This window comes from Typopeltis vanoorti, chromosome 14, assembly GCF_054136105.1.
Source record: "Typopeltis vanoorti isolate ZY-2024b chromosome 14, IOZ_Tvanoo_1.0, whole genome shotgun sequence".
NCBI lineage: Eukaryota > Metazoa > Arthropoda > Arachnida > Uropygi > Thelyphonidae > Typopeltis > Typopeltis vanoorti.
This window is the reverse complement of record NC_143562.1, coordinates 117297862-117316806: the sequence shown is the minus strand read 5'-3', so window position 1 is coordinate 117316806 and position 18945 is coordinate 117297862. Positions and strand designations below refer to the sequence as shown.

Below are 18945 nucleotides of genomic sequence, written 5' to 3'. Positions count from 1 at the left end.
ACAATAAATATTATAAACAAGATACCATATTATTAATAAAATTATAAATAATTATTTATTATTAGTAGTAGTAATTCTAGAGCAACGCTTATACATTGGTCATACATAACTGGTAATTAGCTTACGGAATTAACAATGCATAAAGCATGTGTAGGCAGGAAAGTAATGGGATGACCAGGGATCAAGAGGAAACAGATGTTGTTGCAAAGGGTTCTAAAATGAAGAAGCAGAAAGAGAAATGGCATCAGTCCAGCATGGAGAGAGCACATCGAGTGAATGGTATCAGTGGAACTAGCTGTAGATCCAGAAATGAGTTGTTGTGTTTGTATACCAATGCTAGAAGCATAAGAAACAAGGCGGATGAAATGGTTGCACTAATTGTGTCTGTGTACCCAGAGATTGTTGGAATAAGTGAGACATGGTTAGATGAGGACGACATCCTGACAGGAATAGAGATGGAAAGGTATGATGTCTTTCGTGAGGATAGAAGGGATAAAAAGGGAGGGGGGGGAGTGCTATTGATGATAGAGAAAGAGTTATGACCATATAAGGTAGAGATGCAAGAGGGAAATAGGGCCAGTGGTTTTGAGGCAGTATGGTGTGAGATAGAGGTGAATAGAATCAAATACTTGGTGGGATGTTGTTATAGACCTGGTAATGTGGATGGTGGTGATAGTGAAATGAATAGTCAAATAAGCCAAGCAAATAAGAAAAGGATGATCATTATGGGTGATTTTAATTATGGCAATATAGACTGGATTGAAGAGATAGCGACTGGAAGTAAAGAAAATGAGTTTCTTGAGTTTTTGAGGGATAACTACCTCAGACAGTATGTAACAGAGGGCACACGAGGATTAAGGGTCTTGGATTTGGTCATCTCATCGGAGGATGTAATTATAAATGAGGTGTCAAATCATCCACCAATTGGTGAAAGTGACCATGAGGTGATTACCTGGGTGGTTGCCAGCAGTGCAAGGACCCCTGTGAAAAAAGGGTATATGTGGAACTACAAGGGGGGTGATTATGAAGAGCTCAGGAGACAGCTTGCAGATGTAGCATGGAATGAGGAGTTAGCTGGAAAAGAGATCAATGCAGCTTGGGGGATTTTCAAAAACTTTTTAGTAGATGCAATGTCTAAATGTATACCACGGGTGAGAAGGTTAAATAAGTTAGGTGTGAGATGGATGAATAAAGAGATTAAGCATGCAATACAGAAAAAAAAGGCATTGTGGAGACAGCATAAGAGAAGTGGAAGTAACCAATTTCATGAGGTCTACAAAGACCAGGCAAGGAGGGTGACTTGGTTGGTGAAAGTAGCTAAAGAGAGGTATGAACAGCAGTTAGCTAATGAAGCCAAAAAGAATCCTAGGGAGTTCTTTCGATATGTAGCCAGCAAAAGAAAGAATGATTATGGAAGGATGACATTGATTGGAGGAAATGGTAGAAAGACAGCTGTTGCAGAATGTGTTGTGGAGATACTTAATGAGCAATTCATAAAGATCTTTCAATCTTGTGAATGTGACTTCATGGAGAGATTAAGAGCAGTTGATGATGGGGAGGAGAGACTGACTGTAAGTGAGCAAGAGGTGTTTGGGGGAGTTGAGTAAACTAGATGTAAATAAGGCTGTGGGACTTGATAATATATCACCACGTATTCTGAAGGAGTGTGCCAGAGAGTTGACACCTGCCTTGACATATTTTTTTAATACGAGTCTTGCACTTGGTCAAGTTCCTAAAGAGTGGAAGGAGGGCAAGATTGTGCCACTTCATAAAGGAGGTGATCGAACTCAAACATCAAACTATAGGCCTATCTGTGTGTCAGGTGTTGTGGTTAAGTAGTTGGAGAAGCTTGTGAGAACTAGGATCCAGAGTTGGGTTGAAAACAATGGTATAATCTTTGATGGACAGCATGGATTTACTAAAGGGAGGTCATGTTTTAGTAATCTACTTACTTATTACAATAAAGTGACTGCTTCCTTGGACAGAGGAGAAGGATACACAGTAATATACTTGGATTTCGCAAAGGCTTTTGATAGAGTACCTCATGATAAGTTGACAGTCAAACTAGAGCAGATGGGGTTGGATATTAGATTAGTGCATTGGATTGGAGACTGGCTATCTGATAGGTATCAACAAGTTGTGTATCGGTGTGCAATATCCAGGAAAAGGAAAGTCACTAGTGGAGTGCCTCAGGGGTCTGTTTTAGGGCCATTACTATTTAACTTATATATTAATGATATTGGTGAAGATTTGGATGGAGATATTCAGTTGTTTGCAGATGATGCAAAGTTGGGACGAACCATAAAGAGTAGTGAAGATGTTGTGGCCTTGCAAGAAGACTTGAATAAATTGAGTGATTGGGCAAGCAAATGGGGATGTGAGTTCAATGTTGCAAAATGTAAAGTTTTAAAATTTGGAAAACAAAGATGGGATGCAGAATTTATGCTTGGTGAGAATATATTGTTGGAAATAGAGGAAATAAGAGATCTGGGGGTGATGGTGGATAAGGATCTAAAATTTAGGGGACACATCGCCAAAATTGTGAAGACAACACAAAGACTTCTGGGAATGATGCGGAGGACACTGACATGTAGAAGTAGGGAGATACTTGTTCCAATGTATAAGGCTTTGATTAGGCCACACTTGGACTATTGTGCCCAGATTTGGTCACCGGGTTTTCAGAAGGATGAAGAGATGTTGGAAAGGGTCCAAAGGGGACTGACTAAGGTAGTTTCTGACCTCTGGAATGTTGAGTATGAGGAAAGATTGAAAAGATGTAATTTGCAGAGTCTCGTGGAGAGAAGGAAGAGGGGAGATATGATAGAGACCTACAAGTTGGTAAGGGGTTGTTATAGGATCAATGATGGAGAAGTTCTACAGAGAATAGTGGGAGATCAGGGGAGAACCAGGGGTCATCCCTGGAAACTGTATAAGGAGGGTGTGAGTAAGGGAGTGAGAGGCAGGTTTTTTTCGTGCAGAGTTGTGAGTGATTGGAATGCCTTGCCTGAGAGCGTGGTGTCTGCAAGTAGTTTGAATGTGTTTAAGACACGGTATGATGAGATGTGTGTGTATAAGATAAAAGGACCTCTTTGACTCCATGAGGTCTTGTTTAATAATAATAAATAATAATAATAATATAAAGGATATTAATTAAAGTCAACTTTAATGAATAACTTCAATATTTTGGCAACGTCACGTTGCCATCTTCAGGAACATAAAAATATGGTAGGTGCATGCATGCACTAACATAAGCAAATAAGGAAGAAGGCAAGAAACTAATATTTTTCCTAAAGTGCTAATGGTGCCATCTACCGGGCTAATTTAGTCGTCTTGGCGTTGGGCTGAAGTTCCCATAATGTAAGTCTCCCAAATTTGGGGTAGTTTCATGCACCCATATTTGTTGAGTTTTGGAACGTTTTTTAGAGCTGCTGATGATTCCTTGAATAATCTTTCGTACTTAAACTTGCTGCGGTGTATTATTTTAGTTTTCTTCCAACGATTTCTATGGTGGGTATCTAAAGCATGGTCTGCCAGCCCAGAGTGGCTGTGCTGGTGAAACCAGATGCAGTCTTTGTGTTTTGAAATCCGGATATTTGCTGTCCTGCCTGTTTGGCCAAAGAAGGACAATTTGCAGCTGCAAGCGAGCTGGTATACACCAAGTAGGTCTAGGGGAAGTGGTTGGTCTTTGGTAGAGCGGATAAGGGATGCCAACTTTTTATATGGTCTATAACAAGAAGTCAGGTCATATTTTTTGGGGATATTGGTTATTTTCTCAGAGGTGCCCTGGATGTAGGGGATGGTGCTAGATTTGGTGTAATCTTTATTGTGTGTGTGTGGGGGGGGTTGTGGTTTACTGGTTTTAGTATTTTTTGGGGGCTATAGCCATTGGCTAAGAAAGTGTTGAGGATGTGGTTTAGTTCAGTGGTTATGGCATCGTCATCTGAGCAGATAAATTTTGCCCTGTTATATAGTGTTTTTATAACCCCGTATTGTTGTGGGGGGGGGGATTGCTGGTGAATGTATCTGCCAGTATGGGTGGGTTTTCTGTAAACAGAGAAAGCCAAAGATCCATGAAGCTGGCGGGTGATTAAAGTGTCTAGGAAGGGGAGGGTGTTGTTTTTCTCTTTTTCTAAGGTGAACTGGACTCTGGGGTGTTGGTTGTTTAAGTGTGTTAGGAAGCAGTGGAGTGTATCTGACCCATGTGGCCAAATAGCGAATACATCATCCACGTATTGAAAGACAAATAGCGGATTTTTGTGGGGCTGAGTTTCTATGGTGGGTATCTAAAGCATGGTCTGCCAGCCCAGAGTGGCTGTGCTGGTGAAACCAGATGCAGTCTTTGTGTTCTGAAATCCGGATATTTGCTGTCCTGCCTGTTTGGCCAAAGAAGGACAATTTGCAGCTGCAAGCGAGCTGGTATACACCAAGTAGGTCTAGGGGAAGTGGTTGGTCTTTGGTAGAGCGGATAAGGGATGCCAACTTTTTATATGATCTATAACAAGAAGTCAGGTCATATTTTTTGGGGATATTGGTTATTTTCTCAGAGGTGCCCTGGATGTAGGGGATGGTGCTAGATTTGGTGTAATCTTTATTGTGTGTGTGTGGGGGGGGGGGGTTGTGGTTTACTGGTTTTAGTATTTTTTGGGGGCTATAGCCATTGGCTAAGAAAGTGTTGAGGATGTGGTTTAGTTCAGTGGTTATGGCATCGTCATCTGAGCAGATAAATTTTGCCCTGTTATATAGTGTTTTTATAACCCCGTATTGTTGTGGGGGGGGGGGGGGATTGCTGGTGAATGTATCTGCCAGTATGGGTGGGTTTTTCTGTAAACAGAGAAAGCCAAAGATCCATCAAGCTGGCGGGTGATTAAAGTGTCTAGGAAGGGGAGGGTGTTGTTTTTCTCTTTTTCTAAGGTGAACTGGACTCTGGGGTGTTGGTTGTTTAAGTGTGTTAGGAAGCAGTGGAGTGTATCTGACCCATGTGGCCAAATAGCGAATACATCATCCATGTATCGAAAGAGAAATAGAGGATTTTTGTGGGGCTGAGTTTAAGGCTTTCTCTTCAAAAGTTTCCATATAGAAATTGGCCAAGGGTGGGGAAAGTGGTGAACCCATGGATGTCCTCTCTATCTGTTTGTAGAATTTTCCTTACCAAAGAAATAGCCTGAGTTCATTGTGAACTGAAATAGGGCTGAGATATCGGGAAGAAACTTGGCTTAGACGAGCTCTAGGGTTTCTTTGAGTGGGACATTAGTGAATAGGGAGGAGACATCAAAACTGACCATTAAGTAAGTGTGTTGGAGTGAGAGGTTTTCTATACTGGCTTTAAAGTGGGCTGAGTTTTTTATGTGTGATGGTGTGTTGCCAGTATAATGTGCGAGCGTTTTGGCTAAATGTTTGGCTAATTTATATGTGGGGGGAATCAATGCCATCCACTATGTGATGTAATGGCACATTTCGTTTATGTATTTTTGGGAGTGCATATAATCGGGGAGGGGGTCTAGAGTTATAAGGTTTTAGTTTGTTAGTGACTTCCACAGGTCAAGAAGTGACTTTCTTAAGGAGTCTGTGGAGAGTTCTAATCTGAGAGCCGGTTATATTCAATAGGGAGGTAGGTAGTACGGTCTAGTACTAAAGCATTAAGCTTACCTTTGTAGTCCTTTTGATTGAGCACCACAGTGGCGTTTCCCTTATCCGCTTTGGTGATTACTATTTTTTTGTTTTTCTTCATCGCCAACAACGTCAGACTGGATGCAGCCAGTGTTCTCACCAAAGCAAAACCTCCAAAAGCCAACTTATCCAAAGACGAATGTGCAGCTCTACTAGAAATGAAGAAAAACAAAAAAATAGTAATCACCAAAGCGGATAAGGGAAACGCCACTGCGGTGTTCAATCAAAAGGACTACAAAGGTAAGCTCAATGCTTTAGTACTAGACTGTACTACCTACCTCCCTATTTAATATAATCCTACCGTCTCTCAGATTAGAACTCTCCACAGACTCCTTAAGGAAGTCACTTCTTGGCCTGTGGAAGTCACTAACAAACTAAAACCTTATAACTCTAGACCTCCCCGATTATATGCACTCCCAAAAATACATAAACAAAATGTGCCATTACATCACATAGTCGATGGCATTGATTCCCCCACATATAAATTAGCCAAATATTTAGCCAAAACGCTCACACACTATACTGGCAACACATCATCACACATAAAAAAACTCAGCCCACTTTAAAGCCAGTATAGAAAACCTCTCACTCCAACACACTGACTTAATGGTCAGTATTGACGTCTCCTCCCTATTCACTAATGTCCCACTCAAAGAAACCCTAGAGCTCGTCTAAGCCAAGTTTCCTCCCGATATCTCAGCCCTATTTCAGTTCACAATGAACTCAGGCTATTTCGTTTGGCAAGGAAAATTCTACAAACAGATAGAGGGGACATCCATGGGTTCACCACTTTCCCCACCCTTGGCCAATTTCTTTATAGAGACCTTTGAAGAGAAAGCCTTAAACTCAGCCCCACAAAAACCCACTATTTGTCTTTCATACGTGGATGATGTATTCGCTATTTGGTCACATGGGTCAGATACACTCCACTGCTTCCTAACACACTTAAACAACCAACACCCCAGAGTCCAGTTCACCTTAGAAAAAGAGAAAAACAACACCCTCCCCTTCCTAGACACTTTAATCACCCACCAGCTTGATGGATCTTTGGTTTTCTCTGTTTACAGAAAACCCACCCATACTGGCAGATACATTCACCAGCAATCCCCCCCCCCCCCCACACACACACAATACGGGGTTATAAAAACACTATATAACAGGGCAAAATTTATCTGCTCAGATGACGCCCTAACCACTCAAATAAACCACATCCTCAACACTTTCTTAGCCAATGGCTATAACCCCCAAAAAATACTAAAACCAGTAAACCACAACCTCCCCCCCCACAATAAAGATTACACCAAATCCAGCACCATCCCCTACATCCAGGGCCCCTCTGAGAAAATAACCAATATCCTCAAAAAATATGACGTGACTTCTTGATATAGACGATATAAAAAGTTGGCATCCCTTATTCGCTCTACCAAACACCAACCACTTCCCCTAAACCTACCTGGTGTATACCAGCTTGCTTGCAGCAACAAATTGTCCTACTTTGGCCAAACAGGCAGGACAGCAAATATCAGGATTTCAGAACACAAAGACTACATCCGGTTTCACCAGTACAGCCACTCTGGGCTGGCAGACCATGCCTTAGATACTCACCATTGAAATTGTTGGAAGAAAACTAAAATAATACACCGCAGCAAGTTTAAGTATGAAAGATTATTCAAGGAATCATCAGTAGCTCTAAAAAACGTTCCAAACATCAACAAATTTGGGTGCATGAAGCTACCCCAAATTTGGGAGACTTATATTATGAGAAATTCAGCCCAACAGCCAAGACAACTAAATTAGCCCTGCAGAGGGCACCATTAGGACTTTAGAAACAATATTAGTTTCTTGCCTTCTTCCTTATTTGCTTATGTTAGTGCATGCATGCACCTACCATATTTTTATGTTCCTGAAGATGGCAACGTGACGTTGCCAAAATATTGAAGTTATTCATTAAAGTTGGCTTTAATTAATATCCTTTATAAGCGTTGTTAATTCCATAAGCTAATTACCAGTTATTATTATTAGTAGTAGCATGGGAAACTCCAAGGAGTCCTCAGACTCATCGAAGAAGGCCCTAACATCATGTCAAGAACAACTATACAACATTCACACAGTATCTATCATACTTCACCTTGAACTCATTTACAGTCATGACACCCACAACAGACTCTGGCAGCTTATTCCACTCATTTACCACTCTCCAAGTAAAAAAACTTAGCTCTAACACCCTTGCTAACCACACTCTTGAACAGCTTCCATGGATAGCCCCTAGTCCTCCCACCACCAGTCCTATTCTCAAAAATATCTTATGAATTAATCTTATAGACACCCTTCAGTAATTTGAATGTCTCAATCATATCACCCCTTTTCCGCCTATCAACCAATTTATGCACCCACAAATCTCCAACCTGTTCTCATAAGGTTCATTCGATAGATGTACTATTATCTTGGTCACTCGTTTCTGGATCTTCTCCACCTCCTCCCCATCAAGAAGAAACCCTGGTGCCCAAATTTCGGCACAGTAGTCTAGGTGGGATCTTATCAAGGCTAGATACAGGGGAACAATAACCTGTTTGTCTCTACTCGTCAAAGTATTTTTGAGTAACCAAGTGATTTAAGCTGATTTAGTCACTTTTGCAATGTGACCCGTAAACTTCAATTCCCTACCCACCAACACTCCCAAATCCCTGGCCTCGTCAATCTCCTGGGGTACAGTTCCAACAATGTAGTATACTGCTGCTAATCTTTTCACCTCAAAATGCATAACCTTACATTTTGCCACATTAAATTGACATCCATTCTCCTTAGCCCAGACCTCCAAACTATCCAAATCATCCTGCAAAATTTCGACATCCTGTGCAGTCACCAAAAGTTGGATAGGGCTAAACAGCTCCGCCTTCTCCCTATATATGGGAAAAAAAGGCATTAACTGATTTTTTTTTTATTTTTGGGCAATCACTATTGCTCTACCCAACTCTGCATCATCAGCAAACAAATGAACAGTTTCTCTCAGATCCTTTCCAATATCATTAATGAACAAATTAAACAGTAGTGGTACAAGAACAGAACCCTACGGCACACCACTAATCACAAGCCGTCTTTTGGACTCTACTCCTGAAAAAACTACTCTCTGATATCTCTCCATCAACCACCCTCCAATCCATCTCACCAACCCATATCCATCCCAATATGCTGTAGTTTACTGATTAGAATTTCATATGGTATCCTGTCAAAGGCCTAAGCAAGGTCCAATATGATCACTGTAAACCCATTACACTTATCCAGTTCAGCCATCACTGTGTCGTAAAACGTGAGCAAGTTACTGAGGCATGATATACCCTTCAAAACTATGCTGTCCCCGGTACAGTATCCATTTTCATCTATCCATTCCTGTATTGTTCTCTTGACTATTTTCTCCAAGACCTTGACAACGTATCCTGATATTCTGATCGGTCGGTAATTTACAACAGCAGTCTTGGAACCTCCTTTATGCAGTGGAACTATTTTCCCCTCTTTCCACCCACTAGAGATTAACCCAGACCCAAGACTCAAATTAAACAAAATGGTCAAGGGCACTGACAATTCTTTAGCCGCTTGAACTTTAGCTGGTATACGCATCTCATGTCACTTCATGAGATGGTATACCAGCTCATGAAGTGACATGAGCTGGTATACCATCCAATCCCACAGATGTATTGACATTGATGTTTTGTAATAGACTATTCACCTCCACTTCATTCACCACCATTCCCGTATAAGCTGTTGATTCCTTCTTTCCAGCAATGTCACCACCTGGATGATATACTCTTACAAAGTGCTCGCTCAGTAATTCCATTGTATCAACTGATTCGGTTACCTCCATACCATCAGCATTCTTTAAAATCATTCTGCCGTATACATTTTTTCTTTTACTTGCAACATATCAAAAAAACTGTTCGGGATTCTCTTTAGCCTGCATGGCTAAATTTCTTTCATAATCCACTTTTGCTTTTCTTACCACATGCATTATCCTTCTGGCCTATGCTATATACCGTTCATGTGCCTGCAGGTTACCTTTCTCCTTAAATTCCCTCCACAGTTGCTTCTTTTTTTGCAGCTCAAGTTTAATGGTGTTATTCATCCATTTAACCCCTACTTGATTTAGTATTCGGACTTTAGGTATACAGTCAGCCATTGCCTCCTGCAAACACTCCTTAACCATCTCCCATGCACTATCAACATCCAGCCCTTGTAGTTTTACATGCCATGGCACTGAGCCAAGCAAACTCCTAAGCTTGTGATACTTACCAGCCCAGTAATTCTACATGTTCCCTGTTTAAATTGAAAATTCCACATATTTAGCCACCTCCCAAGTCACTCTCACCAAATTCTCAGATGCAATTACTAGGTCAAGCACATTCTGAAAAGTAGTAATTTCCATTACATGCTGTCGCATATAGTTATCCCTTAATAACTGCATAAAATCCAATTCCTTCCTCCCATGTGTCCTCTCTTCCTTCCAATCAATATTACCAAAGTTGAAATCTCCCATAATAATTACCCTCCTTCCACTCATTGATTCTATTTGCTTATGCATACTATCTCCATTATCTATTCCATCACCTAGTCTATAGCAGCAGCCAATTGTATATTTTCTTCTGCTAGAAGGATGCCCTGGACCGGAGAACTTGGAAGAGGAAGGTTAAAGATCAGTGCACCGTCCCCGTTTAACATGGGATAATGCATACTGAAAGAAGAAAGAAGAAGAAGTCTCAATGTCACACCAAATAGCCTCAAATGTGTTCTTTTCTCTATCCTGCAGTTCAACTTTTATTCTCCTTGGCTGCAGTTCATCAGCTATCATCAATAACACTCCTCCCCCCTTTTTATTCTCCCTGTCCCTCCTGAACACACTACAGCCCTCACATTCAATCCCACTAGCTATATCATCTTCTGTCAGCCATGTTTCACTAATGCTAATAACCTGTAACCTGAAAGGGCCGACCAAGGCCAAAAATTCTACCTTCTTGTTCCTAATACTCCTCAGATTAGTACACATGAAATGCAGAAGCCCGTTAGTCCCACCCCTATTTTGATACCTTACACTACCTATCCCATTCTGATTTGTTGTCCTTCATACTTGCTTGGACATATTATACACATTCATACACTCAACTGCCTCTCTAAAGTCTGTATATCTACTCCCCCCCCCTTAATAACTCTAGCTGATTCTGCACTTCCACTTCATCCAACAACACTTTTTCAAGTCTCTGCACACCAAATCCATTCAAATGCAAACGATCCACCTTATATAAATCCTTTCGCCCATTAAACTCACTCCACACGTCCACAAACTTCACACCACTCCTCCTGCATGACCTGCACATAGATACATTTGCAATTATGGCCCTCCTTCTTATCTCTTTTCTGTCATACCATGGTAACAGACTCACTATCCTAACTCTTTTGTGTTCTGATAGATTCACTAACATCCTTAATTTTCGCACCCGGTAAGTACAATTCTAACACATTCTCATCTATTACACCTCTTATTAAAGAATCTCCATACAACACTCGCTCCTTCATTTTTCTTATACTCACGACCATACTCTTATTTTTCACTTGGTTAGAGTATAATAAATTTAGTTTAATCCTTTATCCAAGTGTGAGCAAACAAAGTTTGCGCCTGAAAGTATCTTCAGGACTGGGGTAAGGTGGTACAACACCAGGGCACACCTTGCAAAGATGGAGCAAGCTACCAACACTCAGTCTCAGTATCTCCCATAATGCAAAACACATCTCCTTGCGGATATGTCTAATGTTATGCATTAAGGGAAGGGCCACAACCCAGACTAGTTTCGACCTTTATTGAGGTCTCTTCAGTGGGAGACCGGCCCAAGTGGAGATACCAGGCAGAAGCATTAGCAGGTCATCTCTACCTATAGGAGTTGCCAAATGGTGTGCGACCCTTTTTTAATAAAAAAAAAGTGGCACACCATTGCATTATGGGAGATACTGAGATAAGAGTGTTGGTAGCTTGCTCCAACTTTGCAAGGAGTGCCCTGGTGTGTACCACCTTACCCCAGTCCTGAAGATACTTTCAGGCACAAACTTCGTTTGCTCACAATTGAATAAAGGATTAAACTGAATTTATTATACTCTAACCAAATGAAAAATAAAATTTCAACAGTTTTCTCTAAATCCAGAGTAATTTATTAAAAAAGGGTGGCACACCATTTGGCAACTCCTATTGGTAGAGATGACCTGGTAATGCTTCTGACTGGTATCTCCACTTGGGCCTGGCTCCCACTGAAGAGACCTCAATAAAGGTCGAAACTAGTCTGGGTAGTGGCCCTTCCCTTAATGCATAACATCAGACATATCTGCAAGGAGATGTGTTTTGCATTATAGGAGATACTGAGTTAGGAGTCTTGGTTTCTTGCTCCACCTTTGCAACGAGTTACCCTGATGTTGAACCACCTTACCCCAGTCCTGAAGATACTTTCGGGCGCAAACTTTTTTGCTCACACTTGGATAAAGGATTAAACTAATTTTATTATACTCTAACCAAGTGAAAAATAAACTTTCAACACTTTATTGGAGTATTTCATCCTGGAGGAGTCAGTTTTAATGCTAGAGGGATAGGGCAAGTTCAAGGTTTAGAGGTACAGGAGGAGAGTGTGTTTCAGATACTGAGAACTCTGGATGTCAATAAAGCTTTGGGACAGGATGGTATTTCACCACGAGATTTGAGAAAATGTGCTGGGGAACTGACAGTGCCTTTAACCTGGCTTTTCAATGAAAGTCTGGGTTCGGCAAAGGTGCCCAGGGAATGGAAGGAAGGTAAGATAGTGCCATTGCATAAGGGTGGTAACAGACTGAAAGTGTCTAATTATAGACTAGTCTGTGTGTCATCAGTAGTTAAGATCTTGAAGAAAGTAGTGAGGGACCGTATACAGCACTCAGCTGATAAGGGTAATGTTATCTGTGAGTGTCAACATGGATTTGTGAAAGGGCGCTCTTGTGTTAGCAATATGCTAGCCTTTTATAATAAAGTTACAAGAACATTAGATGAGGGAAAGGCATATACTGCAATTTTCTTAGACTTAGCAAAGGCATTTGACAGGGTGCCACATGATAAGCTGATATTTAAGTTGCAACACATGGGTCTGGATGTCAGATTGGTCAACTGGATTCAGGATTGGCTGTCTGATAGGTATCAGAGAGTTGTGTATGGTGGAGCAGTTTCAAGGAGACAGAAGGTTACAAGCGGGGTCCCACAGGGCTCAGTACTAGGACCTATATTGTTTAACCTTTATATCGATGACATTGCCAGTGGATTGCAAAGGGATATTCAGTTGTTTGCGGATGATTCAAAGCTGGGAAGGATTATTAGTAATAGTGCAGATGTGGTAGCCCTGCAAGAGGATTTGAATAAGCTAGATACATGGGCAAATGAATGGGGGTGTCAGTTTAATGCAGCAAAATGTAAGGTCTTGAGGTTTGGGAAACATCGATGGGATGCTGCATACTCTATGGGAGGAGTTAAACTGGAGGAAGTAGGGGAGACAAGAGATCTGGAGTTGATGATTGATAGAAACCTGAAGTTTAGGGGACATATTGCAAATGTGGTGAAGGTAACACAGAGGATTGCTGCAATTATGAGAAGGACACTGACCTGCAGAGATGAGAGGGTTATCATTCCGTTGTATAAGTCTCTGATCAGAGCACACTTGGACTATTGTTCTCAGATTTGGTCCCCAGAATTTGAAGGGGATAAATTAACTGTGGAAAGGGTACAAAGGTAGATAACAAAGATGGTTTCAGGACTGTACAATGTTAGTTATGAGGATCGGCTGAGGAAATGTGGACTGCAGAATTTGGCGGATAGAAGGAGAGGTGATATGATTGAGACTTTTAAACTGTTGAGAGGTGGTTACAGGGTTGACACTGGGGAGTTCTTTCACTTGGTTGAACAGCGGGAAGGAGTGATGACAAGAGGCCATCCCTGGAAGTTACGAAAGGAAACTGTGAGCAAGAGGGTGAGGAGTAGTTTCTTTGCATGGAGGGTGATTGAGCCATGGAATGCACTGCCTGATAGAGTGGTGAGGGCGAGAACGGTCAATGAGTTTAATGAATGGTATGATAGACTTTGTGTTTCTTAGGGGAACCTCCCCTCGATTGGTCTTGACAGACTTTATGTTCTTAGGAAGGACCTCCAATGATGAGTCTTTTGACTACATGGAAGCCTGAATAATAATAATAATACTTTTGATAAGTACTTCTCTGATTATACAGCCCACGTACACAATTTTCTCCTTACCTTGTTTTTCTCATTTGCTGACATAATCTTGATTTTTACCTTGGACCACCTGCTTCTTTTTCTTGTCAACCTTGCTAATCTCTTGCTGCTTTTGCAACTTTTCAATTCTGCACTTTGTCCTCTGAAGGATAACATTGAAGCATGCTATTTCCTTATTTAAGTATATTTCCTTTTCCCGTATTTCTACTGCTGAACATTCAATATTAATTGTGACATTAACATTGCCCATTTTACTGTTGATACTATGTACTCGATTAACATTTGCTTTATTCTTTCCACCTAACTGGCACTCGCTGTCAAAAAACCTAATACACCCTTTATCACCTGTTTCACTTTCCTTCCATAAATCATTTAATTTTCACAATGAATACATTTCACTCACACTGCAATGTACAAAATCACAGAAAATCAAATAAATCAACAATGAGATCTTTGCTGCTATTGTTTTACCATGCACTGGAGTCATACTGACAATATCGTACAATAACAAAAAATATGTTTACTTAGAAACTAAATAACTCAGTCAATCCCATAACTAAAATATGAAAAAATGACTTATCTTTCTGCAGTGGTAAAACAACACAACACACACAATGAACGCCCTTTAACAGTAAAAATTTTACTTCTCCTAGATCAAAAATCTCATCTGTGTCAATTCTGTAAATGCCTCTCAAGAGTTGAAACGTCTCAATCATTTAAACTCTTGCACAAAACACTGCTGTTTGTATGCATTTAATCTATCAGCATAACTCACATTGAAATGGCATGATATCATTTTGGTTATCTGCCTCTGTGCCTTCTTCTCTTCAAATCCTGTGATCAGATCTGATCCTAATAATCCAGATGTGGTATGATCAGAGCTTTATACAATGGAATCACAACTGTTTTTTCTCTACTGGTCAAATTCCTTCTTGGCATTGCAGCAATTCTCCCAGTCACCTTCGACACATTTGCTATCATGCCCTAAACTTCCAGTATTTATTTACTATCAATCCCAAGATCCACTGCTCCTCCTCTTTCTCTAATATAGGGAGTGTGCAGTCTCCCTATCTGTGGATCCCAAATTTTAAGACTTCACATTTAGTTGTCTTTAAATGACAAACCCATTCATTTGCCTATTCATCAGCTGATTTGAATCATCTTAATGGACTACATCAGCACTATCACTAGTAACCCTTCTAAGCTTCACATCATCTACAAATAACTGAATATCTCACTGCAACAATATCATGACACAAAAGTTAAAAAGAAAACGTCCTTGTGGAACCTCACTTTCTCTTCCTTGGCACTCTCCCAAGATTAAATGACGTGAAAGGCTGACCGATGTCAGCCTTTCAAGTAATTTAATCTCACACTTGACATAAGTGTTTTCATTTTTCACACCTTCGATTTCCTCTGTCAATACCTATACATCCTCTACAAGCATCCTACCCTCACTTGAGATTCACTGACACAGTTGACACCAATCTTTATATCTTCCATAGCTGCAGTCACCCTACCTAATATCAAATCACTCATCACCTGATCCTTGCCTTCCTCCCCACTGATCATGCTACTCATAACTCTCTCCCAACAAACCTTTGTTTCATCAGCATCACCACTGAAACATCAAATACTGATATCCAGCTCACCCAACTTCTCCCATTGCCTATGTATCATGCAAACATGAACTGCCTTATATGTTACCTAGCACATTTTTAACACGTTCGCTGCCACGCTACTTTGGCATGGTCTGTTCCCCTACGCCGAGCAGTTTTACTTCTTCAAGATCAGTACGATAATCTCGTTACCGGAGGTAAACGTCCTACGAGTATACTCGTAGTTGGCTTGTACAGAGCATATACGGTCTATGAGTATACACAGTGTTGATGCTAGCCCCACAAGCCAAGGATTTTCACTTCTTCAAGGTCACCATAATAATCTCGTTCCCGGCAGTAAGCATCCTACGAGTATACTCATAGCTGGCTTGTGAAGCAGGTTTAGCCACTACGAGTATACTCGTAGTTGGCAGCGAACGTGTTAAATGCCAGGAAGTACACATGCAGAAAGTGAATCACACTACAAAACCTTATATTATAGTTCCCAAAATGTAATCTTTGAATGGCAGCGGGCTGGATGACAATGCATCAGTAAACTGAGGTATAGCAGCAGGTATAACTGATGGAATTAAAATGTACAACCTAAAAAGCAACACGCAATGCAATATACTGGAAAAATGCTACAAACTCAAAAACTACAAAATGCAAACAGAGCATGCTCAATCACAATGACCTTGGACTGAAATTGATGCTAAAATTATAATAAATCACTAAAAATTATCATAACATCTTTTTTTCTCTATGACACATTGCAAGTTATTAAATACTTTGCCCTCTCAATATAACGGAAAACTATTAAATGAAATTTCAATTTATTGCAATAACATTTACAACAAAACATCAAGACTATGCAGATCAAACCTTTTTCAACTTTTTCTCCTTTTTAATATCTTCCCTGTCCTCGTGATTTTCTTCTGCATCATGAAAAATATTACTATCTTCACCATACACCTGTGAAAATAATTTAAATTTCAGGTTGAAATCAATGTTTGGTATATTTATTCATCCAGAGAAGTCCCTAAAATGATGATGTAAAATTCAAGCTAGAGCAAACAGAATCTTTTACCTGAAATTGCTTGAATAACGGATGATTGCATTCTAGATTCCAAAAGTGCAATCATTCATTATCCAAGTAATTAATGCAATATATGATTTCACTACTTTAAATATTTCTTTTGGATTGGTGCAATAATTAATCCAATAAAGACATACTAATTCAAGATGACAACAATCTTAGTTATATTATGCAAACAGTTCATCCCTTTGCTACCTTCACTGCTGTGAAAATGTGAGATATTAGCATGAAATGCAGTCGAAGTTGGTTATGATGAGTACTAGTAGACAGACCAACAAAATTTTTTTGTCGTAACCATTACTCACTATATCAGTGATGGGTATAAATCAATCTCCTTTTTTTTTAAAAATTCTCAATTCATTCATTCATAGTTTATTCACAATATACGATAAGATGGGAAAATGGAAAAGAGAAAAGAGATTTACATCAAAAATAATAATTAAAGATTACAAATTATGGTCTTCCAAGTCTCTATATCTTGAGCTAACTGGTGGATGTCAGATGGAATTTTACAGTTCAGTCTATTGATGGCTTCAGAGATGTATTGCCAAAATTGTTTGCATGGTCTTCCTCCACAATGATTGCCATCCTCTGGTTTGTACAGAATGAGAGATTCCAAAAAGAGTGAGCCTTCAGGATGTCTAAGCCAGTGATTCTTAACCAGAGGGCTGCGAAAAATTTATAACAAGTTTCTAGTTTTTAAAATTTTGAAATCTCTTAAAATAATTATTTTTTCTCTTTATTTTACTTTGTTTCAAACTTGTATCATTTTGTATTAGTAATAAACTAATGCCAGGAGTATCTGAAATAAAGGAAATGAACTGATGGTGCTGATAGCATCAACCTGGCCAACAATTATTGGGATCTCTGCAACGTGGTTGATGGAGGATGATATAATAACCGGAATTGAAGTGGCAAGGTACAGCATTTTTTGGCAGGATAGGAAAGGAAAATGTGATGGTGGAGTACTGCTTATGATAAGTGATGACTTATGACCTCTTAGAGTAGAGGCTTTGGAAAGCTGTGACACAAATGGTTTTGAAAGCATATGTGATGGTCTTGGAGACATGATGTGAGGTAGAAGTGGCCAAGACAGGATATTTATTGGGGTTTTGCTATAAACCAGGGAGTGCAGAGGGTGGGGACCAGGAGATGTATAGGCAGTTGAGCTTGGCAAGTGGAAGAAAAATGATTGTTATGGGAGATTTTAACTACAGTAGTATAAGCTGGGAAGAGGAAAATGCAAGTAGCAAGAAGGAGATAGAATTTCTGGAATTCTTGAGGGCCAAATGTCTTCGGCAGCATGTGATGGAGGGAACAAGAGGTTCAAGAATTTTGGATTTGCTCATGGCATCAGAAGAGCTGATAATAAGTGAGATGACATCTCTCCCACCAGTTGGAGAGCGTGACTATGTAGTTTTGACTTGGAAAATGAACAGACATGCAGGTGTATCAAAGAACAGGGAACGTATGTGGAATTATAAGGCGGGTGATTATATTAGTCTTAGGTATCAACTAGGGGAAGTTCCATGGAGGGCAAAATTGGAAGGCCAGGATATCATAAGTGCTTGAGAAATTGTGAAAGAATATTTGTTAGCAGCAATAGTAAGCTGTATTCCATGGGTGAAGAAGAGGACAAAATTTGGTGTAAAGTGGATGACAAACAGGAACTGCAGTTGAAAAAGAGATTATGGAAGATATACAAGGAGAGGGGTGGAGGACAGATACACGAAGAATATAAGTTGCAGGCCAGGAGAGTGACCAGAATGGTGAAGAAGACAAAACTGGAATATGAGAAGAGATTGGCACTAAGATCCAAAGAAAATCCTAGGGAATGTTTTAGCTATGTGGCCAGTAGGTGGAGAAACGATTGTGGAAGAATGACATTGTGGGATAAAAATTGGAATAGAGTGACTGATGCAGAGGACATAGCTGTTCAATTTGCACTTTATTGGAGTATTTCATCATGGAGGAAGTTTTAATACTAGAGGGATAGGGCAGGATCAGGGTTTAGAGGTGCAAGAGGAGAGTGTGTTCCAAATACTGGGTACTCTGGATACCAATAAAGCTGTTAGACTGGATGGTATTTCACCGAGGGTTTTGAGAGAATGTGCTAAAGAACTGACAGCTCTGTTGACCTGGCTTTTCAATAAAAGTCTGGCTGATGGAAAGGTACCCAGAGAATGGAAGGAAGGTAAGATAGTGCTGCTGCATAAGGGGGGGGGGGGGTAGCAGACTGGAAGTGCCTAATTATAGGCCTGTTTGTGTGTCATCAGTAGTTGTTAAGGTCTTGGAGAAATTAGTGA

At 40.2% G+C, this 18945-nt stretch overlaps 1 protein-coding gene across 4 annotated transcripts in view; it reads right to left on the bottom strand.

Annotated features, from left to right (window-relative positions):
- unc80 (unc80, NALCN channel complex subunit) overlaps positions 1-18945 on the bottom strand; it is a 1852146-nt gene that overhangs the window by 1025773 nt on the left and 807428 nt on the right. For all 4 annotated transcript variants that reach the window (XM_090404461.1, XM_090404464.1, XM_090404465.1 and 1 more), the window contains one exon: positions 16426-16515. In XM_090404461.1, the coding sequence (XP_090260587.1) occupies positions 16426-16515 (90 nt within the window). The remainder of the gene's footprint in view (positions 1-16425; positions 16516-18945) is intronic.